Consider the following 20,018-nt stretch of genomic DNA (forward strand, 5'->3'; position numbering starts at 1 on the left):
AAATCTTGCAAGTGGCCCATCGTGAGAAATGCTCTGAGCACTTGGGCAGGACTCCACACTGTTTCCTCATCCCCAGTCACAACAGTGGCTGCAGGATTTCAACACAGCCAAGGCATCCGGAATTCCTCCTCAGCCTTCACAGGCATGCTGACGATTCCCACCTACCACTGTCCCACCTCCTGCCCACACAGATGCAGCCTGCACTTAATAAGCTGTCAATGCCTTAGCTACAAGTAGAGATGAACTGTCCCTGCAAAGTCCCTTCCATGGCCACTACCCAGATTAGACTACTGACCGCCAAAACAACCACAATATCCTTCTAACTTCACTCCCTGACTCTGTCTCTTCCTAAATCAGGCTGATCATATTGTAAGCCACACACCCCAGGGTAACGCTTGGAAAGGCTCGCCGGCATTCGGGAAGTAAAAGCCAACCCTTGGTGTCTAGTACTCAGAGATCTCAAAGATCTAAACCCAAACCAGCTGTTCTGCCGCTCCCAACCCAGCTTCCTGAACCCGGCACCTTTCTCACATCCGTGGCTTGACTTGACAATCTCTTCTCCAGCCTTGCTGCTTCGCCATCAGATTCTTCTGCTACAGAAGTAGCAAAGGAGCATAAAGGGAAAACTAGGAGAATGGTCGCGCTGGCCAGGGTGGAGAACAACATTGCAGGTCAGCAGGCCAGTCACCTAGCTAAGGGGCCACCTCTCAGGAGGGGGAATCCATTTTCAGCCATGCTGAAAAGCTGGAAAAACAGCTCTGCAGTTAAGAACATTTGCTGCTCTTCAGAGGACTTGAGTTCAGTTCCCAGGGCCCATTGTGGAAGACTTACAAATGTCTGCAGCTCCAGCTCAGGGGGCCCAATGCCTCCACGGGCACTGGCACTCACATACCCACATATCAGCACACATGCAGAGATACATAAATAAAAATAAAAGTTTTAAAAAGACATAGGATGAGTTATCCCTTAATGAGAGAATGTACTTTTTCTTCCCAGAATTTCCACCCCAATACAACCACTATGGAGCCACTGTTAGGTCTGCCTGCTTTTCTGAGTCTTGACTCAGAAAGGTATAAGGCTTCTTCTTTCCTTCAGATAGTGGCCAGAGCCTAAGCGAGCCTTCTCTAGTACTTGGGCTTTCTCACTCTTCCTCCAAAGCTCTGCTCTCCTTCAGGGCTGCCATGCAGCTACTTAGAAATGGCATGGCATTTGTTCTTTCTCTTCTCAAGCCCCTTCTCCAGTGAGTTCCTGAGATTGCAAATTCTCTGCCCTGAAGTTTTCTTTTCAATTCTATTAAAACTGTCTTTGAAACTTCTGGAGGCATCACAAACCCTGACTTTAAACTCTACTACAGAACTACAGTACTGAAAACAGCCTGGAATTGGCATAAAAATAGACAAAAGGACCAATGGAACCAAATCGAAGACCTGGATATCAATCCACACATCTACAAACACATGATTTTTGACAAAAAAATCAAAAAATATAAAATGGGAAAGCATATTCAACAAATGGTGCTGGCATAACTGGATGTCAACATGTAGAAAAATGAAAATAGACCCATATCTATCCCCATGCACAAAACTCAAGTCCAAATGGATCAAAGACCTCAACATAAAGCCAATCACACTGAACCTCATAGACAAGAAAGTGGGAAGTACATTTGAACACATTAGCACAGGACACCACGTCCTAAATATAACCCCCACAGCACAGACTCTGAGAGAAACAATTAATAAATGGGACCTCCTGAAACTGAGAAGCTTCTGTAAAGCAAAGGACACAGTCAACAAGACAAAACAACAGCCTACAGAATGGGAAAAGATCTTCTCCAACCCCACATCAGCCAGAGGTCTGATCTCCAAAATATACAAAGAACTCAAGAAATCGGTCATCAAAGAACAAATAATTCAATAAAAAAAAATGAGTACAGAACTAAACACGGAACTTTCAACAGAGGAATCTAAAATGGCTGAAAGACAAATGTTCAACATCCTTAGTCATCAGAGAAATGCAAATCAAAACAACTCTGAGATTCCATGTTATACCTGTAAGAATAGCCAAGATCAAAAACCAAGATGACAACTTATGCTGGAGAGGTTGTGGGGCAAAGGGAACACTACTCCATTGCTAGTAGTTGTGCAAACTGGTACAGTCCCTTTGGACTATACCAGTATAGTGGCTTCTCAGAAAATTAGGAAACAACCTACCTCAAGACCCAGAAATACCACTTTTGGGTATATACCCAAAGGATGCTTAATCACCACAAGGAAATGCACTCAACTATGTTCATATGAGCATTGTTTATCATAGCCATAACCTGGAAACAACCTAAATGTTCCTCGATCGAAGAATGGATAAGGAAATTGTGGTACATTTACATAATGGAGTACTACGCAGCAGAAAAATTAATAATATCTTGAAATTTGCAGGCAAATGGATGCATCTAGAAAACATCATATTGAATGAGGTAACCCAGACCCAGAAAGACAAGTATCATATGTACTCACTCATAAGTGGCTTTTAGACATAAAGCAAAGAAACCTACCACCAGCCTACAAATCACAATCCCAGAGAACCTAGATAACAAAGAGGACCCAAAGAGAGACATACATGTATCTAATCTACTTGGGAAGTAGAAAATGACAAAATCTCCTGAGGAAATTTGGGACATGGGGACTATGGGAGAGGGTAGAAGGGGAGGGGAAAGGAAGGGAGGGGAGTGAAGAAAAATATATAGCTCAATAAAAACAATAAATAAATAAAATAAATAAATAAAACTGTCTTTGAGCTTCCTTGTGAGTCAGTTCTTAAATTATTTTATCAATGAGACTATGGACCCCAAGAGAAGACCCCAGTTTCCCCAGTGCAATGACTTTGGTGGGACTAACCAAAATTTCTGGTAAGACTCCTGTCTCTTGAGGATCATCCTGCCACGTGTGAAGCCAGTCACCAGCTCTACTCCCTTTAAACTGCAAAGCATCTAACCGTTACTCCATGCCCTCCTGGGGAACACCCCAAGCAGTGGTACAAGGTTTGAGCCAGACTGAGTTGTCCCAGCTCCGACATTGTTGCATGTCATTTGGGGACTCACTACTCACTGTATAAAACAAGGATGGAAACAGTGCAACATAGCACAGGGCACACAAAGTAAGCATTAGTAAGTGTGATCTATTTTTTAATCACAAAGCTAACATGGATACTTGTAGTTATTGTGGGCTTGCTGCTTTGCTGCCTGTTGTGCAATCCCCATTTCCTTGGGGTAAGAGGCGAGAAGACGCGAAGGCAATGCACAGACTCCGAAAGATTCCAATGTAAAGGCTCTTTATTGTAAAAGTGCCAGGGTTTTTACGGAGTTAGGGATATTAAGCTGCTGCAGAAATGTTTTTGGTTGGTCCTTTTTGAAACTGGTGGTCACTGTCGGCATGTTGTGATTGGCGTGTCATTAGTTACTGTGCTTTTGGTTTGCTGGCAGGTTGTTTTGGCCAGTTTGGCTTATGCATTGTGAGTTTGCATGCACTTGCTTGAGCTTACGCTATTGCCCTGCCCCAGATACTCTCATAGTATCTTGCATGCCTATATTCATTATGTACCCAAAATAAACTACTGAAAAATTCTCTAAGAGTTTTAAATAATTTCCACTAATTAAAATATTTGCTGAACATCTACAGGCAAATATTTGGGATATGAGAATACTCAAAGAGTACTAATTGGGTTCTTTTTTTTTTAAGGCATTATATTAAAATGGGAATAATGGTTCATTTTTACAATATATGGGGGAAAGAAATCTTATAAAAAGACCCTGTACATAAAAATGCTAAGTCTGTGTGTTCAGAATATTTTCTGTGATAAGCCTTGTGAATAGAAATAGAATGACTGAATCTGTAGAGTCAGAATTAGATATGCCTACATCAGCAAAATTGTAGTGCAGTCAGCAGAACTAAGGACAGGCATATTAAAGTTTTGACGGGACAGGGGCTGACTGAAGCATCATGTAGAAATCTGAACAGAAATCTGATAAAGGAGGTTTGATCCATCATCAAAGACATAAAGCTCAAGGCGACAACCTTGGCCTTGGTGGATCTTCCATTAGCCTCAGAACATTCTAGATAGATAAACACATTGATCAAGAATTTACATTATCTACTTCTCACTGCCTCCTCACAGAACAGAAGACAAACTCAGACCCTGTGTCCTGAATTTTGCTGACCTTGGGCTGTTAGAAGCCCCAGTGGCCTGAGGGTTCTTTGGCTTCTACTACTGAAGAAAAGCTAGCTGACCCCAAGAAATTCGCATAAAACATCAATAACCATGGCAGCACAAGATAAACTCTGCGCACCCCGCGCCTGAGAGTGTGGCAAGTCCACGAAGACCTCTGGTTCTGCTCTAAGACTCCTTCAGTACAAGTCTAACAAATGTGAGAATGGCGCATTATGTATTTTCTCTCTTCAGTGAGATCGAGGGTATTTAGATAGTTTACACAGAACAGTATGTTTTCAGAAAAAGCTAGAGTACAAGGTAAACCATCAAACCCTGTCTTAGCTAATCGGCCTGTGTGGCAAAGTATGGATGACGTGGTGAGTAACCCTGAGTCTCGCCCGGCCCCTCACATGTCAGTCCTCGCTCCTGGCACTGACTTGAGCGTTTCACATAAGCAGAGGTCATCACATTCATTTTGTTGTTGTTACTGCTGTTGCTGCTGTCTCCTGCTCCACGAAGAGTGGTTTGACTCTCAGCCTGTTCCAGACCACAGGAAGACAAGAGGACACTAAAGTAAGCCACTCTGCCTCATGCACAACTCCTGCCAACTCCAGAGTGCCTGAAACAATGGGCTGTAAGGGGCCTGGGGATGGGAGATCTGTAAGGTCCAGCCTCTGCCTGAATATGAATCATGAAGCCGCTAGCACTCCACTCCGCCAGCACTGTACCACAGCTCCGACCTGGCTGAACTGCATGTAATGAAAAAGAAATCAGGAACACACCGAAGTTAAAACCTCAAGAACACTTTAAATCCTGGTTTAAATTCATTTTAATTAGCAGAGGTCAGGCCATTCCTATTTTCATGCTGAGTTAGTCTTACTAGATTAATAACAAAAGCTGTCAGGCAGATTGCTCTACTAACACTGAAAACACTGTGACAGAAGTGCAGTTTAAGCCACAGCGGAGAACACGGAAACAGCTTACAATGAAATCGACCTTAAAGGATAATTAATGAAGGAAGTGACCCAGACTTTTGGTTGGAAGACAACTATTTGTGTGTTGAATGTTTTATGGGTCAAAAACATAATTTTCTAGCATTACCATTTTTCCAAAGCGTCTTACAAAGAACGCCAGTACAATAAAAGTGAGCCACATATTTTGAGATTCCCGCCTTTCCTAAGTCCTCTGTCTAGAAGTGACCCTTTTTATTTTCTCACAAAATGCCTGTTCTGTCCAGAGCACTCCAGCAAAGATGCTCCTAGAAAAGGGACATAATAAAATAAGAGCTGAGATTAAGTCAATATGGTTCAAAAAACATCTCTACCATTTGCTGCCTATGCAACATTAGCAAGCTTCTTTTTTAAAAAAAAAAAATACATCTTTTTATTGTTAAGTCAAAGAGGTATCAAAATTAAAAGCAAAACTTACAGGGTAAGACTTAACAAAACTACTAAGGAGCATCAACGGAAGTGAGAATGGTACTAGGCGCAAGGCAATTATGAATCAATGAACACAGGAAAGGGAGAGGGTGAACAGTGAGACTGTGCTGAAGACACTAGGGGAGAGGATCTGGTGTTACTTCCATCTCTCACAAGCGCCTAGGTAAATGAATAATAACAGGATAAGATTCTAAACTCCGCTATGTGCTTAGGAGTCATCCTCCCCATTGGCGCTGTCTCTGTCATCCTCTCCTTCCTCAGCTTCTTTTTCATCGTCCTTGATCAGTTCCAGCTGATCATCCCCTCGATCCTCATTGTCATCGTCATCCAGCAGGTCGCCCTCCTCAGCAGAGTCATCTGCGCCAGCCTCAGACTCCATCTTGACGTTCGTCTCGTCTTTCTTCACAGAGGCACTGCTCTGCTCCTCCTCCGACTTCTCATTCTTCATCTCTACTGGGGAGGAGAAGGACAAGTCTGCTTGTTTGCTTTGTTCTTTTTCAATTTTTTCCAGGCTTTCCAGCAGAGAATCCACTTTTTGTTTTATCTGAGTCAGCTCCTTCTTAATGGCCTGAAGGTCATCACCTTTCAATTTTCCGGATTTGGAAGAAGAGCCCCGTTGTCCACTCTTCGAATTGAATCCACTTTTGCCCCTCCGAGAGGTGTTTCCAGAAACACGTTGGCGTTTAGAAGGCACCACCGCTCGAGCAATAGGAGGAGGAGGAGGAACACGTGCTGGGTAACTGTACATCCTGTCATAATAATCCCGTTGAAAGTCATAGTCCAAATCAAATGAGGAACTGTACATCTCCGCTGCAGATCCTTTCACACCTGCTTTCCCTCGGTTCACTTTTGGCTCTGCAGCCAGATTAATATCTAAAACCTGGCCAGCTATCATTCTGCCATCCTCTCCAGCTACAGCGGCCCGGGCATTCCTTTCGTTAACATATTGGACAAAGGCAAAGCCCTTATGCACAGAGCAACCCACAATTTTGCCATACTTTGAAAAGATTGCCTCCACTTCAGACTTCTTGACCACAAGAGTATTGAGATTCCCAATGAATACACGGGAATTCATGGATCGGGGATCTGTCTTGTTGGTAACATTGCTGGCCATCTTCTTTGTTGATAGTTTCTCACAAAGCTGAAATGTAGCTGAAGATCAAAAAAATCTCACGGGAGGAAGGAGGAGGAAGAGACGGCCGCTACTGCTGCGGGTCCGTGCCGAGACCGAAGCTCCAGCGGGCGGGCAGCGCACGACCATTTGCTCTCCGTCTCTTCCATTAGCAAGCTTCTTGATGTCCTTTGTCCTTCAGGTCCCCCAGGCAAGAAGGACAAATAGTAGCACCTATATCCTAGAAGGTGAGGAAAACCATCTTCTGAGGTCCTTCCCTGGCCGGCTCCTTTGGTCACTGGGCTCAGATCATGATCATAGAGAGGCATCAGCAAGGCACCTTTCCTAACCAGCAAGCTGGAAATTAGCCACACCTGGGGCTTTATGCCTCCCTCCGTCTTTCATAACGCTCCTCTATGTGCCCACCTACTTCTCACAATAGAAATCAAGTCGAACTATCGGTTACCATCCCACACTTTTTATAGATACTCAATAAAAATGTATGCAGTGAGGGGCACACACCTATAATGCAGGGCTCCAGAGGCTAAGGAGGGATGGTGACAAGCTTGACGCCAGCCTAGGCTATCTAGCAAATTCAAAGCCAATCTGGAGTACTAACTAGACCCTGTTCCAAACACACAAACAAATGATTCCTCCTAACTACTGAATACGCAAACCGCCAAATGAACGAGGAGTCTCCAGACTTCAGGGACTCAGCACACAGCATTTACACAATGCCAACCACACAGATACTGCTGGAAACGTTTGAACTATGAATTGTTAATGACATTAAAGTCGGAGTTCTTCCAGTGTTTAACATTCCAACTCTGAGATGCCCTTCTTGCTGACATGGTTAGTAAGTATGCCCTGCGCTTTCCTCAGCAGGATACTGGTGAACCGCTTCGGGAATGGCTCTTGAGAAGGGGAGGAGGCCTGCTAGTCCTCACCATATGCTGGCTGGAGGCCCCACTCCGCTGATTCCCACACTGATCTCTTCACAGCCTGCTTCATCAGTGCATTCAGCTAAGGAGGCAACAGTCCACTTGGAAGACAGGAGTAACAGTTCCGTGTGATCAACTAAGGATGCATGTGTCAGTTTCTGAGGTGGAACTAGCCCAACCAAGACCAATTTCAAGTCACCAATTACTTAAGAGCAGACTCACCAAATTTCTAAAAATTAAACCAAGGACCTCACAATCTACTACAGTCTTCTCTTAGGAAAGAAGGCCTTTTAAACCTCTGAACTATGTTCACTGAATCCAAATTTAAGATGTGTATTTTTTAACATAGGCATACTTTTTACATATTGTCTGTTCTTGATGAGCCAAGATTAGGACAGTCAGCTGGCTGGTTTGATGATCAATAAAACTAGTTGGGTGTGCAGGCTGCCCTTTTTGTAACACCTCTCAAAGTGATGTTAAGGCTCTAAACATAATCTGCACCCACAGAAGACCTCTGTGAGAACCAATCCATTTCAGAAAAATATGAATTGTGTTTCTACTCTTTTAAATGGAAATGACCACACAAATGAACCAAGACAGCATTGAGTAAGTGCTACTTAGAAGCAAAATCTAAAGCAGAAAAGCAGTGGCTCCACCCTGACCACAAGAAGCCAGCATGGAGAGGGGGTATATGTGTGCGCTTAGACTGGCGGTTTCTCTGGCATCCCACTCTAGCTACACATATAACACCATCCCTTGGTCCCAAACTAAAGCAGCGGCTTTTCCTAACAATAGAGATGCTCTACTACCACAATTCTGAGACAGCATAAGTAACATTTCAAAATCTAATGGCCTCCATGCAAGCCATGGTACTTGTTGTTGTTCTTCTTTAGAATAGGCTGGAGAATCACAAAGGAGGAATGGGGGGGGTGCTGCTCTATATATTAGTCGTACACTGTTGCACAACACATGACCCCCAAATCAATCAGCTCAAAAACACATGTTCATTACCTCCCCCACCATGGGTCAAGGGACCAAGCCCAGCTTAGCTGGGTCCTTTGCTTCCCTATGTCTCCCAAGGCTGCAGCTCTGGCATAGGCCAGCACTCATTACCTCCTCTGATGCTCAGCTGTGGCTGCCGGCAGGTTTCATTGCTGGCTTACATGCTGCAAACCTCCCCGCCTCGCTGGATGCTGGCTGAAGGTTGCCCTCCTGTTCTTACCATTCAACTTTTCTACACAGCAGCTTGCTTTATCAAAACACTATAAAGGCAACAAGGTAGAAGCTTCAGTCTTCTGTAACATCACTTGGACGTGGCATCAACATCCATTGCTTCTGCCGTACTATTTCCTTTAGATGCAAGTCTCTACAATTATCCGGTCCTCGAGAGAAAGTAATTACACTAGGGCGTGAATTCCAAGTTGTAAGGACCACTAGAGATCATTTTAGAAATCTGCCCACCACGTTCACACTCTTGGAATTCAGATGGATAGAGCAGGCCAACAAAACACCTCTTCAAGTATCTTAATATAAAACCAAGCCATGTGGTTTCCAAAATATGCAGCTAAGACCTCATGAAAATAAAACAAGTGAGACTAAGAGTAAAGGACATTAGATTTCAAAATACCAAAGTCTGCTAAAATAATATTCCAAGCACATACAAACAATATTAGGGAAACCTTATGGGAGTATTGGTATCTTAGCAAATCTTAGCAAGGAAGCCATGCTTTCTTAACAGCAAACAAGGGACTCTCAGGGCAGCTGCCCATCTCAACAGGTATTCAATACCAAGGCTACTGTGGAATTAGTATTTAGCACTGTCAAATATCAAAACACAAATATGTGTTTTGAAAATGTATCTAAGGCCTGCAATTTGCTATGTGGTATGTGTCTCCCTTTAACAGTTTTGCCTACATGATACTTTTAGATACATCTCTACCACAGTAGCAAGAAAACTGTGCTAACAATTTCAAACGCTGGCTGACACCCACATTTTTTTCTAAGCTTTAACTAACCATAAATTCTCAGATATCTGAGCATCTCGACATTCAGCGGTGGTGGCCAGCCAGAGAAACTGCCTCCGGATGACTTCAAATGATTTAATACACTAAGGACGGAACACATACTCAGAAACCCTGGAACAGTCTGTTCTAGACAAATGTAAACGCAGACGAGGATTATCTGAAACCTAAATGGTCAGAGTCGCTCTGTACATTTTACCATTCTTTTCAAAAGCACACACGTCTTTTGCTTTCCATAAACTCTGTGGCTGATCAGTTATGAAAATGCCTATCTGGTTTGTTTCTTTAGAGAAATAATTGACCAACAACCAAACTTAACCAGACCTGTCCCTAAAGCTCCCAAAACCATAGCCACCTGTGGGAAAGTGACCATAAAGCAACTTAGAGTTACTGTGTGCTGCACAAGCTTGACTGGCAACCAGATGCGTGCGAGGAGTGCAGAAGGAAGTGCACACCCAATTCTACTTTAACAGCCATGGGCAGAGCAGAGCAGGGAGCCGATGACTGGGGAACGAGGTTGAGACTACAGGCGTATTCCAACTGATGAAACAGCTTAACAACAGATTTAGCACCGAAAGTGAGGCTCTGGGGGGGAGGGGAGGAAGCTGACTGATGCCCTTACCTCTCTCAGATGGATGTTTTCCTTCTCCTTCTGGTCTAAAATCACTTCCAAGTGGCTGACCTGAGACTCTGCCTCTGCCATCCGCCGCGTGCGCTCACTGTCATCCTCGAGGCTTTTGGATGGTAACCCTTTACTCTGCAGCATCTCCAGGAGCTTTTTAATGGACTCATCTCGGGCATTGAGAGTCTGTTTCTGTGTTTCAATTCTCAATTCCATTTCCTCCAATGTCTTCCGCAGAAGGAACAGCTCCTTGGCCTGTCTGTCATGCTCAGCTTGGAGCCTGCGGAAGTTCTCCTCCGTCAGCTCGATGGTGAAGTGCTCTGCTCCTCGGTTGCCGCTCTCTTGCTGCAGGAGGTGGTTGAGGTCTCTCTGGGTCCGCAGCTCATCCTGAAGGGCCTGGATGGTCAACTGCAGGTGCTACAGGAGAAAGATGGAGCAGGAGAGGAGAAAGGAGGAAAGTCAATAAACAGGTCATTGTGCTAGCCGCCACTACCACACCATGAAGATGGAATGTTAATCATGAGGTCCAGGGGCCAGCTATGAAGTCCTCCACGGTGACTTCAGAAGCATGGAACAGCACATGGAGAGGGTAATTAATTCAGTGATGCTTTCTGAATGTCTTAGGAGAAGAGAAATGTACACACACACAGAAACGGTATATTAGTGTCGACCACGTGGGAAATCATACATCTACGGTGTTTAAATTAGGAAGGGCAAGGGTTAGGGGGAGGTTTTCATGAAACACATCTTCTTGGGCCCACAACACTCCAGACTCAGTATTCCTTGTTTCCTAAGATGTTCTCAATCCATCATTTTCCATGATAAATGCATAGCCATTTAAAAATGAAAATCATAGGATCCAATACGGGTAGACGCAAACAAGGACTTTATTTTTTACAAATAAAGCTGCGAACAGGTTTAGTAAACAGGATTACTGCCTCTGCAAGCAAAAGGGACTAAATGGAGACACAGACAGCACATTCAAACACACGAGGAGGTGAAGCTATGCAGCGCAAAACAAACAGCTGCAAAGACTGGACAAACCTTGGTTCTTCTGGCATCCAATAACTGAACAGCATGGGAAATGAAAAAAAACGAAGCAAAAAATCAACATAAAGAAAAGTCCAGTGCAAGCAAAGGATATTCAACTAAAAGAACTTAATCAACATAGACTACCTTCACAAAAGAACAAAAAAAAAAGGAAAAAATTCTTATTATGCCAACACCCATAAGCTACACACAATTCAGAGCATTGAAGCTGGATCAATGCAAAAAAAAAAAAAAATGAACGAAAGAACGAGAAGCCAATCGAGGCTTATTTCAATAGCCTTTTGTTTCCCCCTCTGTATCTGACCCACCCACAATTTTTGGCTATCTTAGCAGAGAGGAAATCTATAGAGTACCCAAAACATTGTTTCTTGCCACCACAGTGGAGAGCACCAGAGAAAATGTTAACATTAGCAAAAAGAAACCCTTGAATGAAGTCAGCTGGTGAATTCATGTCTTCCTTTCCAGACCAACCTCAGACTGCTCAGAGGAGGCAGCCACAAACCTGAAGACGGTTTTTGCCCAGGGACATACCAGGAAGCTTCAAAAATAGCAGTTACTCATTCATTCACGGACTATAAAACAGACCGCAACACTAAGCAGAGGAATCAAGCTGGACATAAGACAGGGCTCCCGCCCACAGGGACTCATGGTGTTGTAAGGCACAGATAATACTACGTCTGAGCTATATAAATATTGGAACAGTCAACATTTGAAATCTGTCTGAAGTCCTGTGGCTGACACCCGGAGGTGCTGAGATCTTTCTAAATGTGGCTTCACCTAGAAACTAGCCCAGTGTTGCACACTGCTGGATTACACTCTAGAATGTCACACTTTGTCTGCACACTCGGGAATGAGAAGTTCCTTGAGGGGTGTTCTTCTTAGCTGTGTGGGATACTGAATGCTACATATTGACATGGATTACTGATTACTTCACGATACAACACAATCGTACAAATGTAAGTTCCAGGGTCTTTTATTCACAAAGCTGTGTAACCATCAACACCGTTTTTATCATGTTTATCAGCATAGAAAGGAATACTGTACCTTTTAGCAATCTACGTCCCATTTCCTTCCCAAGACCAAAGCCCTGGGAGCCAATAATCTTTCTGTTTCTAAAACTTTGCCTATGAAAGACATTTCTTATTAGTGAAATTATGCAATAAGTGGCTTCTTTGGTTTCATATGCATTCAGAGTTTAGTACTTGTTTTAGCAAGTATCAAAATCCCATTGCATCCTATAACTGAATTTTATTCCATTATAGAGATATACTAAATTTTATTTATCTATTTAATCGGCTTGTTTATATACAGGTATTTATAGCCAAAAAGTACAAATAATCCATGTGTCTATCGATTAATCAGTGCACATATGTGATGTATCCAATCAATTAAATATTATTTAGATAGAAAATGGGGTGCTATAACTAAAGGATGACCCTGAAAAATATTATGTCAGCACAAAAGAAGTCAGTCACAAAAGACCACAAACAGTGTGATTTCACTTACACAATATCAGATAAGCAAATTCATGGCAGATTGATTACAGAAAAGAAGACAGTATAACTACGGACCTCTACGATGTTTCTACCAGTGTGATAAACACAATCTCAAGCTAGGTGGTGGTGTTAGCTACACAGCTCTGTGAATATATGAGAACTGACAATTTGTACTCACGGGGTGTAAACTGTAAGATAAATCATTTTTACCTCAATAAAGCTGTCGCAGAAAGTATAAACTAACAGCATAGGGCCATATGATCTTTCTCCACCAAGACCCCACATCTAAACCAATCAAACATTGCACTGGAGCAACTTTGGGCCTGCTTTGGGGTGTGCTTTAGCTACAGTCTTCTGACTACTTAAATGTGCTTTCCCCTAGCTTGTCTTTGTCCTTTGACAGTGGTGTGGGTTTCCGAGTTGATGCAAGTTAATTTGGAGACAAATACGATGAATCAAGATGATGAGAATGGAAATTGTCTTTCCTGAGAGCAACCAAAAATCATGTTTGTTCTGTGTGTGTGTGTGTGTGTTACAAGACTCATAAACAAGTCAGAAGGAGGTCCCAAAACAAATTTGCAGCAATGCTCTGATCACACATGCCAACACTGGCAAGATAACAGGAAAAGAACTGTCCCTGGGTGGACAAGTTGTCTATCACCCTGGTCCTCTGTTTTCATATCTAAACAGTAGGGCTCAGTGTAATGCCTTTCTTCTTCCTGGGTGGAATAACACAGGTGCACAGTTTACGAGAAGAAGAGGAGGGCCACTTATCCATTCAGTATACATTTATCTTCTATCTCTCAGACTCATAAAACAGAAAACAAGAGGAAGAGAAAGTAGCTCATGTTCATAGCTCCTGTCCACAGGAAAAGAAGTAAAGCCACAGAAGAGACACTGTGTCATGAGAGTCATGACAGAAAGTCATAGCTGGGTAGCGAGACACACAGAGAAGCTGTCACCTAGGGAAGGGCTATGTAGATCCCACCAATCAGTGGTGACTTCAAGGAAAAATGAGAGTCTGCCCATAGCATAAAGTTGCAAACTGAAGAGCCCATGGAAAAGTTCAGAGCAAGAGAGAAAGCAAACCTACTAAAGAGCAATCACATTGAAAACCTGGACAGGATTTACATCTGCCACATACAGCTCCAAGCTCTAGCCAACTTTCCTAACAGCCCAGAGAGGGTATGCACTGTTACAATCTCCACATGCGGTATGAGAATGTAGACACAAATTAAGTTGTTCCAGCTCGTTCAGCTTGACAAGGGGCATAGCCAGACCCTTATCTAGCCCCTCTGACCTCCGTATCCCTGCCCGAACCATAATTGCATGTGGGCTTGGAAGTGGAGCAAGTCCTTTAGAACACACTAAGAATGGAATGGGGTGGTTACAGCAGACCGGTGGGCACGTATAACAGCTGGAGCAATTCTCACAATTTAGAATTAGCCATCCTATCCATGCTATATTTTGTAGAAAGGTAGCCAAAAGGAAGCTTGTAGTTTACATGTTATTGAGAAACACTTTTCCATTAGTCTGTTAGTCACAAAATGGGTAAATACAATGTGATACTCGGTCTAAACTTCATTTCCTAAATGTCTCAAATCTATGTTTGCATTTAATTTTTGCTCTATTTTAATGTTAATATGTCCAAACTTAATCATTCATAACCTGGTTTCTGCACAAAGGATTTTTTAGCAAAATGTATACCCTGCTAAGTCTTGATCATCTTTTGGTTCATATCCTTGAACACAAGGACTAGGAAGACATCTCCTTTGATATCACTTTCTCCCCTACCCCCAACTCTGTCTCTTCCTTTTTATCTCTAATTACTCAATCTTTAAGAAACTCAGCTTGAGCCAGCAAAATGGCTCAGTCGTACTCTTGCCTCCTAAGCCTGGAAACTTGAGCTTGAACCCAGAAACCCATATAAGGGTAGAAGGTGAAAATGAAATTCACAAAGCTGTCCTATGGCCTCCAAAGGTATACTGTGGTGTGTATGCCCTGCACGCACCATGTACACAGACACTGTAATGAAAAATAAAATTAAAAAAATAGCTCAATCAGTTTCATAAATTTGCTGGATATCCTCATCTCATGTTAGATATTTAAGAATGATCACTTCAATTTTTAAATGTAATAGCACTCTTGCTAAGAAATTTTGCACTAACAACAATAGCCTCTCAGTTTCTATGTTTGTAAGAGAGATACAGTAGAGATAGAAGGTATTCACTTCAATGAAATAAAATCACTTAATGGTGATTAAGTGAGTGACTGCTTACAAAGCTCAACGTGCCAGGCACAGAGCACACACCCCACCAGTCAGGGCAGGCTAAGGTCACTTCAGAGACCGCCACAACAAAGTTCCACATTCTTAAGAGGGCAACCCACCTGCTTACCTGGAATTGGACCTTCCAGGGGGTTCAGGGAACTTAAAATATGATTGTCAACCTCATTTACAAATGAGAACAACAGATGCACACAGGCTACAGGACCAAGAGAACACGCCTGTGCCCCAACAAAGACAAAATCTTTACTTCAGGGATCCTGTAGTTGGTACTGGGAAAGCAGACAGAAAGGGTATGACTCTAGACTGTGATAACCTGGGTTGCCATGGCATATCCTATAGGAAGGATGTGACATAACCTAAATAACTTCATTCCACAGTACTGAGCCCACCCAGTACTTAAACAGTATAGGATACCTCAAGGACAGTTGATCTAAGACCATCTGTGGAAGGAATTTGGTTGTGTGAAGAACTAAAAAGCTTGACAGTACCAGCTGCCAAAGGCAAGACTACACTCAGTCCTCATCAGGAAAATTTCTCTGTGCAGCAGATGGTAGTAAAGACAAAAATTCATAAGAGAACAAGTGTCTGTGGAACACTGAACCTCACTTGGGACATCTGGATTATGTCTGTTCCCCAAGGACATCATGGAAGAGGGAGCAGAAAGACTGGAGGAGCTGCCAATCAGGAGGACCAAAACAAAACAGTGGCTTCTGGACACGAGAAGCCACTGTACTAATGGACTGACAGCTGTGGGTATCTTCATAAAATCTGCATAAGATTAACTCAGTCAATGCTCCAGCAGACCTGAAGGAGAAGCTTCTGAGTCCCCACCCCAGCTGAGGAAAGAGTATGGCCCCTGGTAGCTTGGTCATGCTCCAATAGGTGGCCTCACATTTGTGCACATATGAGCAACACAAAGTGGACTCAGTGAGTTATTTTTTTGAGGGTGTGAAATTTGGAGGAGAGATGAGAGGTAAATTTGGAAAGTGTGGTGATTTGAATAAGAATGCCCCCTCCCCCAGAGTCGTATATTTGAATGCTTAGTAACCAGGAAGTGACACTATTTGAAAGGATTAGAAGGATTGGGAGGTATGACCTTGTTGGAGGAAGTGTGCCATTGGAGATGGACTTTGAAGTTTCAAAAACACATGCTAGTCCCCCACCACTCTCCCTACAGATAAGGGAGGAAGGAAGGGAGGGAGGGAGGGAGGGACTCAGTGGCTAAGAAGACATACTGCTCTCCCAGAGTTCACAAGCTCCATTCCCAGCACCCGCATCTAGCAGCTCACAACTGTCTATAACTCCATATCAGGGAATCTGACACTCTCTTCTGAGCTTCACAGGCACCCACTCACACAGAGGAGAAAGGTAATGTAGCATATAGCATCCTACATTCTGGAGCATGTTCCAATCCTGGCCAGATCACATCCTAGCTGTGTGATAAAGAATGTGTTTCTTAGCCTGAGTCTGACTTCTCATCTGGAAATTAGGGGGTGAAAGACTACCTTATGTCATTGAGTTCAGATAAAATGTTCCTTCTGCAGCAAGTGTGAACTAGGCCATACTCTCCATATGCCTGCAAGGCTGGTCTCTACAACCTGTCAAACACCACCTGCTGTTGAGGTAGAGGCCAGGACCAAGGCACTGGACATATGTAGACCCTAGGGTAGGGGCATGCTGACACCTGGCATTCAGACAGAAAGCTGGTCTACAAAGTGGGTGGTGAGATAAAATCTCATAAGAGTGATGTCTGGTGGGAAGTCCTGCCTTTCTTCTCAGTCTAACGCTGTCCAAGTACAGTTGAGGGAGAAAGGTGTGGGGTTGAAGACAAATTGAGATTTTCCCATTTACCATGACTTCCCCAACCTAACCTGGCCCTTTCTCTACGCCACAGTTTGGCCGACTGTTAATTGGAAGTAATTGTGGGAACGTTGTTCACAGTTACTGTGTCACGGTATTATTTGAAAGAGCCAGCGAGACTCCATTTCCTCCCAACAGGCTCTGAGCGGAAAGGAATTCTCAACTCACAATATTGATGACATTACAGCCTGAAGGAAAACACCAGTTAAACCGCATTATCAAGTTACTAGACATCAAGCATCCTTGTGTTTTTACCAGACTAGTTAAGCCTGCTTCCCAATGTAGCTTGCCTGGAACGGCATCCCGTGAACTGCTCATACGTTCACTTGGAGGCTGTGCTGAATGGGAGGAATGGTTACATTATCAGTAAAATGACTTACCCTTCCTTTTACACTCTCAAGCATTCACACACAAAACAAGTACCCTTGTTAATCCCTACACTGAACGGGACAGCACTGTCCCATGGTGCACGTAACAGCCACACTCAGATCCAAAAGGGAAGATGAGTCAGAGGAGACTGGGCCACCAGTCAGTCAGTACAAGGCCACAAGGGGGTGGAGGCCAGGCTTCCGGTCCTCTCTGTGGGTAGTGGAGTGGTGCTGCCCTAGACCTCAGTTCACTCTGTCCCTCTCTCTCCTCACGCCTGCCAGCTCATTCCTCTGCCGGCACAGCTCTGACGCTGCCAAACCTCTGTCCACTTCACAGAAGGATAAATTGGGGTGGCTTAGAGGATCACACTGCACTCACATCATGGGTGGATACGGGCCAGAGTCTAAACTTGAGGCCAACTCTACCCTCTCGCAGAACTTCGTTTTACACAGCTCCCATGAGTTCCCATCCTCAGCTCATTTTTATAAAGAGAAAAGAAGAACAATGAAAATGCAAGAAACCAAACCATACACGAGTTTATGTGGAAAAATGAGGAAGAGAGACACACGCTTTGCCTGAGCCAATGTTTAGAAGGCCAACTTCCAATAGCTACTGGAGTCAGAATCTAATCCAGATTTCAGAATGTCTAAAATACAAAAAGGTAAATAGAATGAAAATATAATTATATATGTATGATGTGCATGGAACACACAATTATTTAAATAGGCACTAGCCAGATGTTTAGAATCTGTGTCTTATCCCCAAACATGGAAAATATGAGTTCCTGGCAGATTTTTTAAAAATTTGTGACCTTAAGCTCTTTTCCACACTGCAGGGAAAAAAACAAAGACTGATAAAGTTTTTGCACTGTGAAGCAGTTTCAGGCCCCACTGCTACAAAACTGTCTCCAAGCTATATAAAAATATGAATTGGCTTATACCCAGAAGTCTTGAAATTTCTCCTTCTTCTTCTTTTTTTTAATAAATCCATACTCCTTCTCAGACAAGGATTAAGTATAACTCTTTCAAAGAAAACAATCTCTCTGCAGACCACTTAGCCTGCTCCACTCCTCTTGTGACTTTATTTTCTTATTAATCATTTTCCCATTGTCTCTAATCACATTTTTAGGGCAGGTTCTCTGTTCCCTTTCTCTGTAATCCTGTGTGCACTCATCGTGGCTCCAAAGCTTCCCTGGGCTAAGCCATGCGTGTAAAAAGACAAACAGACCAGCTAGAAACACGTGGCGTGCTGGTGGAAGGCTCGGTGTGCTGAGAAGGGTATGAAGGGGAGAGTATTCAAACACACGGGCCCGGGGCCCTTCCTTAGTGTAGGGGACAGCAAAGGGAGCTGGACGAAGTCAGAGTCCTGCTGACTGGTGACTTTGAGAGGCAGCAGGACCCTGGGCTTCTTACACAGACATGGTGTCACTAACGACGGCAGAACCCACTTTGGTGGATACGTGGCATTTTGCCAAGATTAATAACACAAAGGACAGAATACACAAGGAAGTTTGCCTTCATAAGCAAGGAGTTCTGGTTTTTATTACATACCAATACTCTAAGGTGACATGCTTCTGGAATATTACATTGAGCTTAGATTCAAGAATTCATGTTCCAACTATAGCTTTGCATCCAAGTAGTTATATGGTCTGGGGGAAAAAATCACTAATCTTAATCTGGCCTTCTGAGAGCAGTGAAGAAGGGCAGAATTTTTACTCCCAATCTATCTACCCAGTACATCCTGTGTTGCTTTCAGCGAGTCACTAGAGCACTCTAACTACTGACGCTTCGTCCATAAAAAAAGGGCAATGATTTGAACTAACTTGTGGAGTTCATGCAAAGACAACATGAGATGCTTGTTCAGTAAGCACAGTGGTTCCCATAAAACAAGAAGCACGGGGTCTAGAACGTAAGGAATGGTATCATTATTTTGAGATAGTGATGGCTAGAGGCCCAGAATGTGAAATTCTCTTTTTCCTCCCTCTATTTAAGCAAGAAACAGAGATGGGCCTACTGAACATAAATCTTTAATCATCAAACAAATGCAACAGTGGAAAGAATACACTAAGCACTTTGGCATTTTCCTAACTAAGGGAAAACAGGAAACAGTTGTTTTAAGACCCGCTCAAAGAGTGGATGTAATTGATTTCCAATTAACTGGCCGGCATGTAATTCTGCAAGGGATTCTCAAGAAGACCAACCATCCCTGTTCTGAAGGTTAAGCTATATTTCTCATACTATCCATAATATAAAAGCAACTACAGGACAATAGCATCCCCTACTGTCAGTCACCACTTCCCAACCTGACCTAAGTTTAAAAACCAGCTGAAGTTTAAGAAGCTGGGCACAGCAGCAAAGAACAACACCAAACTAACTCTCATAACGCTTTGTCTAGGCTCTATTTTTTTTTTGCCATATAGCCTTTTATCAATGTATTATGGTTTCTGATCTTGTATTTATGTAGGATTTCTGTGTGTGAGAATGTGTATGTGTGTGTGCATGTGCCTATATCTGTGTGTGTCTAGGTGTGTGTATGTGTGTATGTGTTTCTTGTGCTTTTTTATTTGGCTCTTTTTCCTGTTTGTTTTTATTTTTTAGAAGCCTATTTGTTTTCTAATGAGAG

At 43.1% G+C, this 20,018-nt stretch overlaps 2 protein-coding genes across 10 annotated transcripts in view; both read right to left on the bottom strand.

The window, feature by feature from the left end:
* Window positions 1–20,018, bottom strand: part of Erc2 (ELKS/RAB6-interacting/CAST family member 2) — an 893,871-nt gene that overhangs the window by 732,818 nt on the left and 141,035 nt on the right. For 7 of the 9 annotated variants that reach the window (XR_009057130.1, XR_009057128.1, XR_009057129.1 and 4 more), the window contains exons 3-4: window positions 11,379–11,402; window positions 10,335–10,751 (exon numbers count right to left, since the gene is read on the bottom strand). Coding sequence is in view for 6 of the 9 variants with exons in the window: in XM_057769470.1 (XP_057625453.1) it covers window positions 10,335–10,751; window positions 11,379–11,402 (441 nt within the window). In the remaining 3 variants the exon portion in view is untranslated. The remainder of the gene's footprint in view (window positions 1–10,334; window positions 10,752–11,378; window positions 11,403–20,018) is intronic. The other 2 variants (XM_057769474.1, XM_057769472.1) reach the window with 1 other exon arrangement.
* On the bottom strand, window positions 5,835–6,762 carry LOC130874315 (heterogeneous nuclear ribonucleoprotein C-like). The gene has a single exon (XM_057769476.1). It carries the CDS (start codon window positions 6,751–6,753, stop codon window positions 5,848–5,850), a length of 906 nt encoding a protein of 301 aa, XP_057625459.1. The 5' UTR covers window positions 6,754–6,762; the 3' UTR covers window positions 5,835–5,847.

The sequence above is a fragment of the Chionomys nivalis genome, chromosome 5 (assembly GCF_950005125.1).
Source record: "Chionomys nivalis chromosome 5, mChiNiv1.1, whole genome shotgun sequence".
Classification (NCBI taxonomy): Eukaryota; Metazoa; Chordata; class Mammalia; order Rodentia; family Cricetidae; genus Chionomys; species Chionomys nivalis.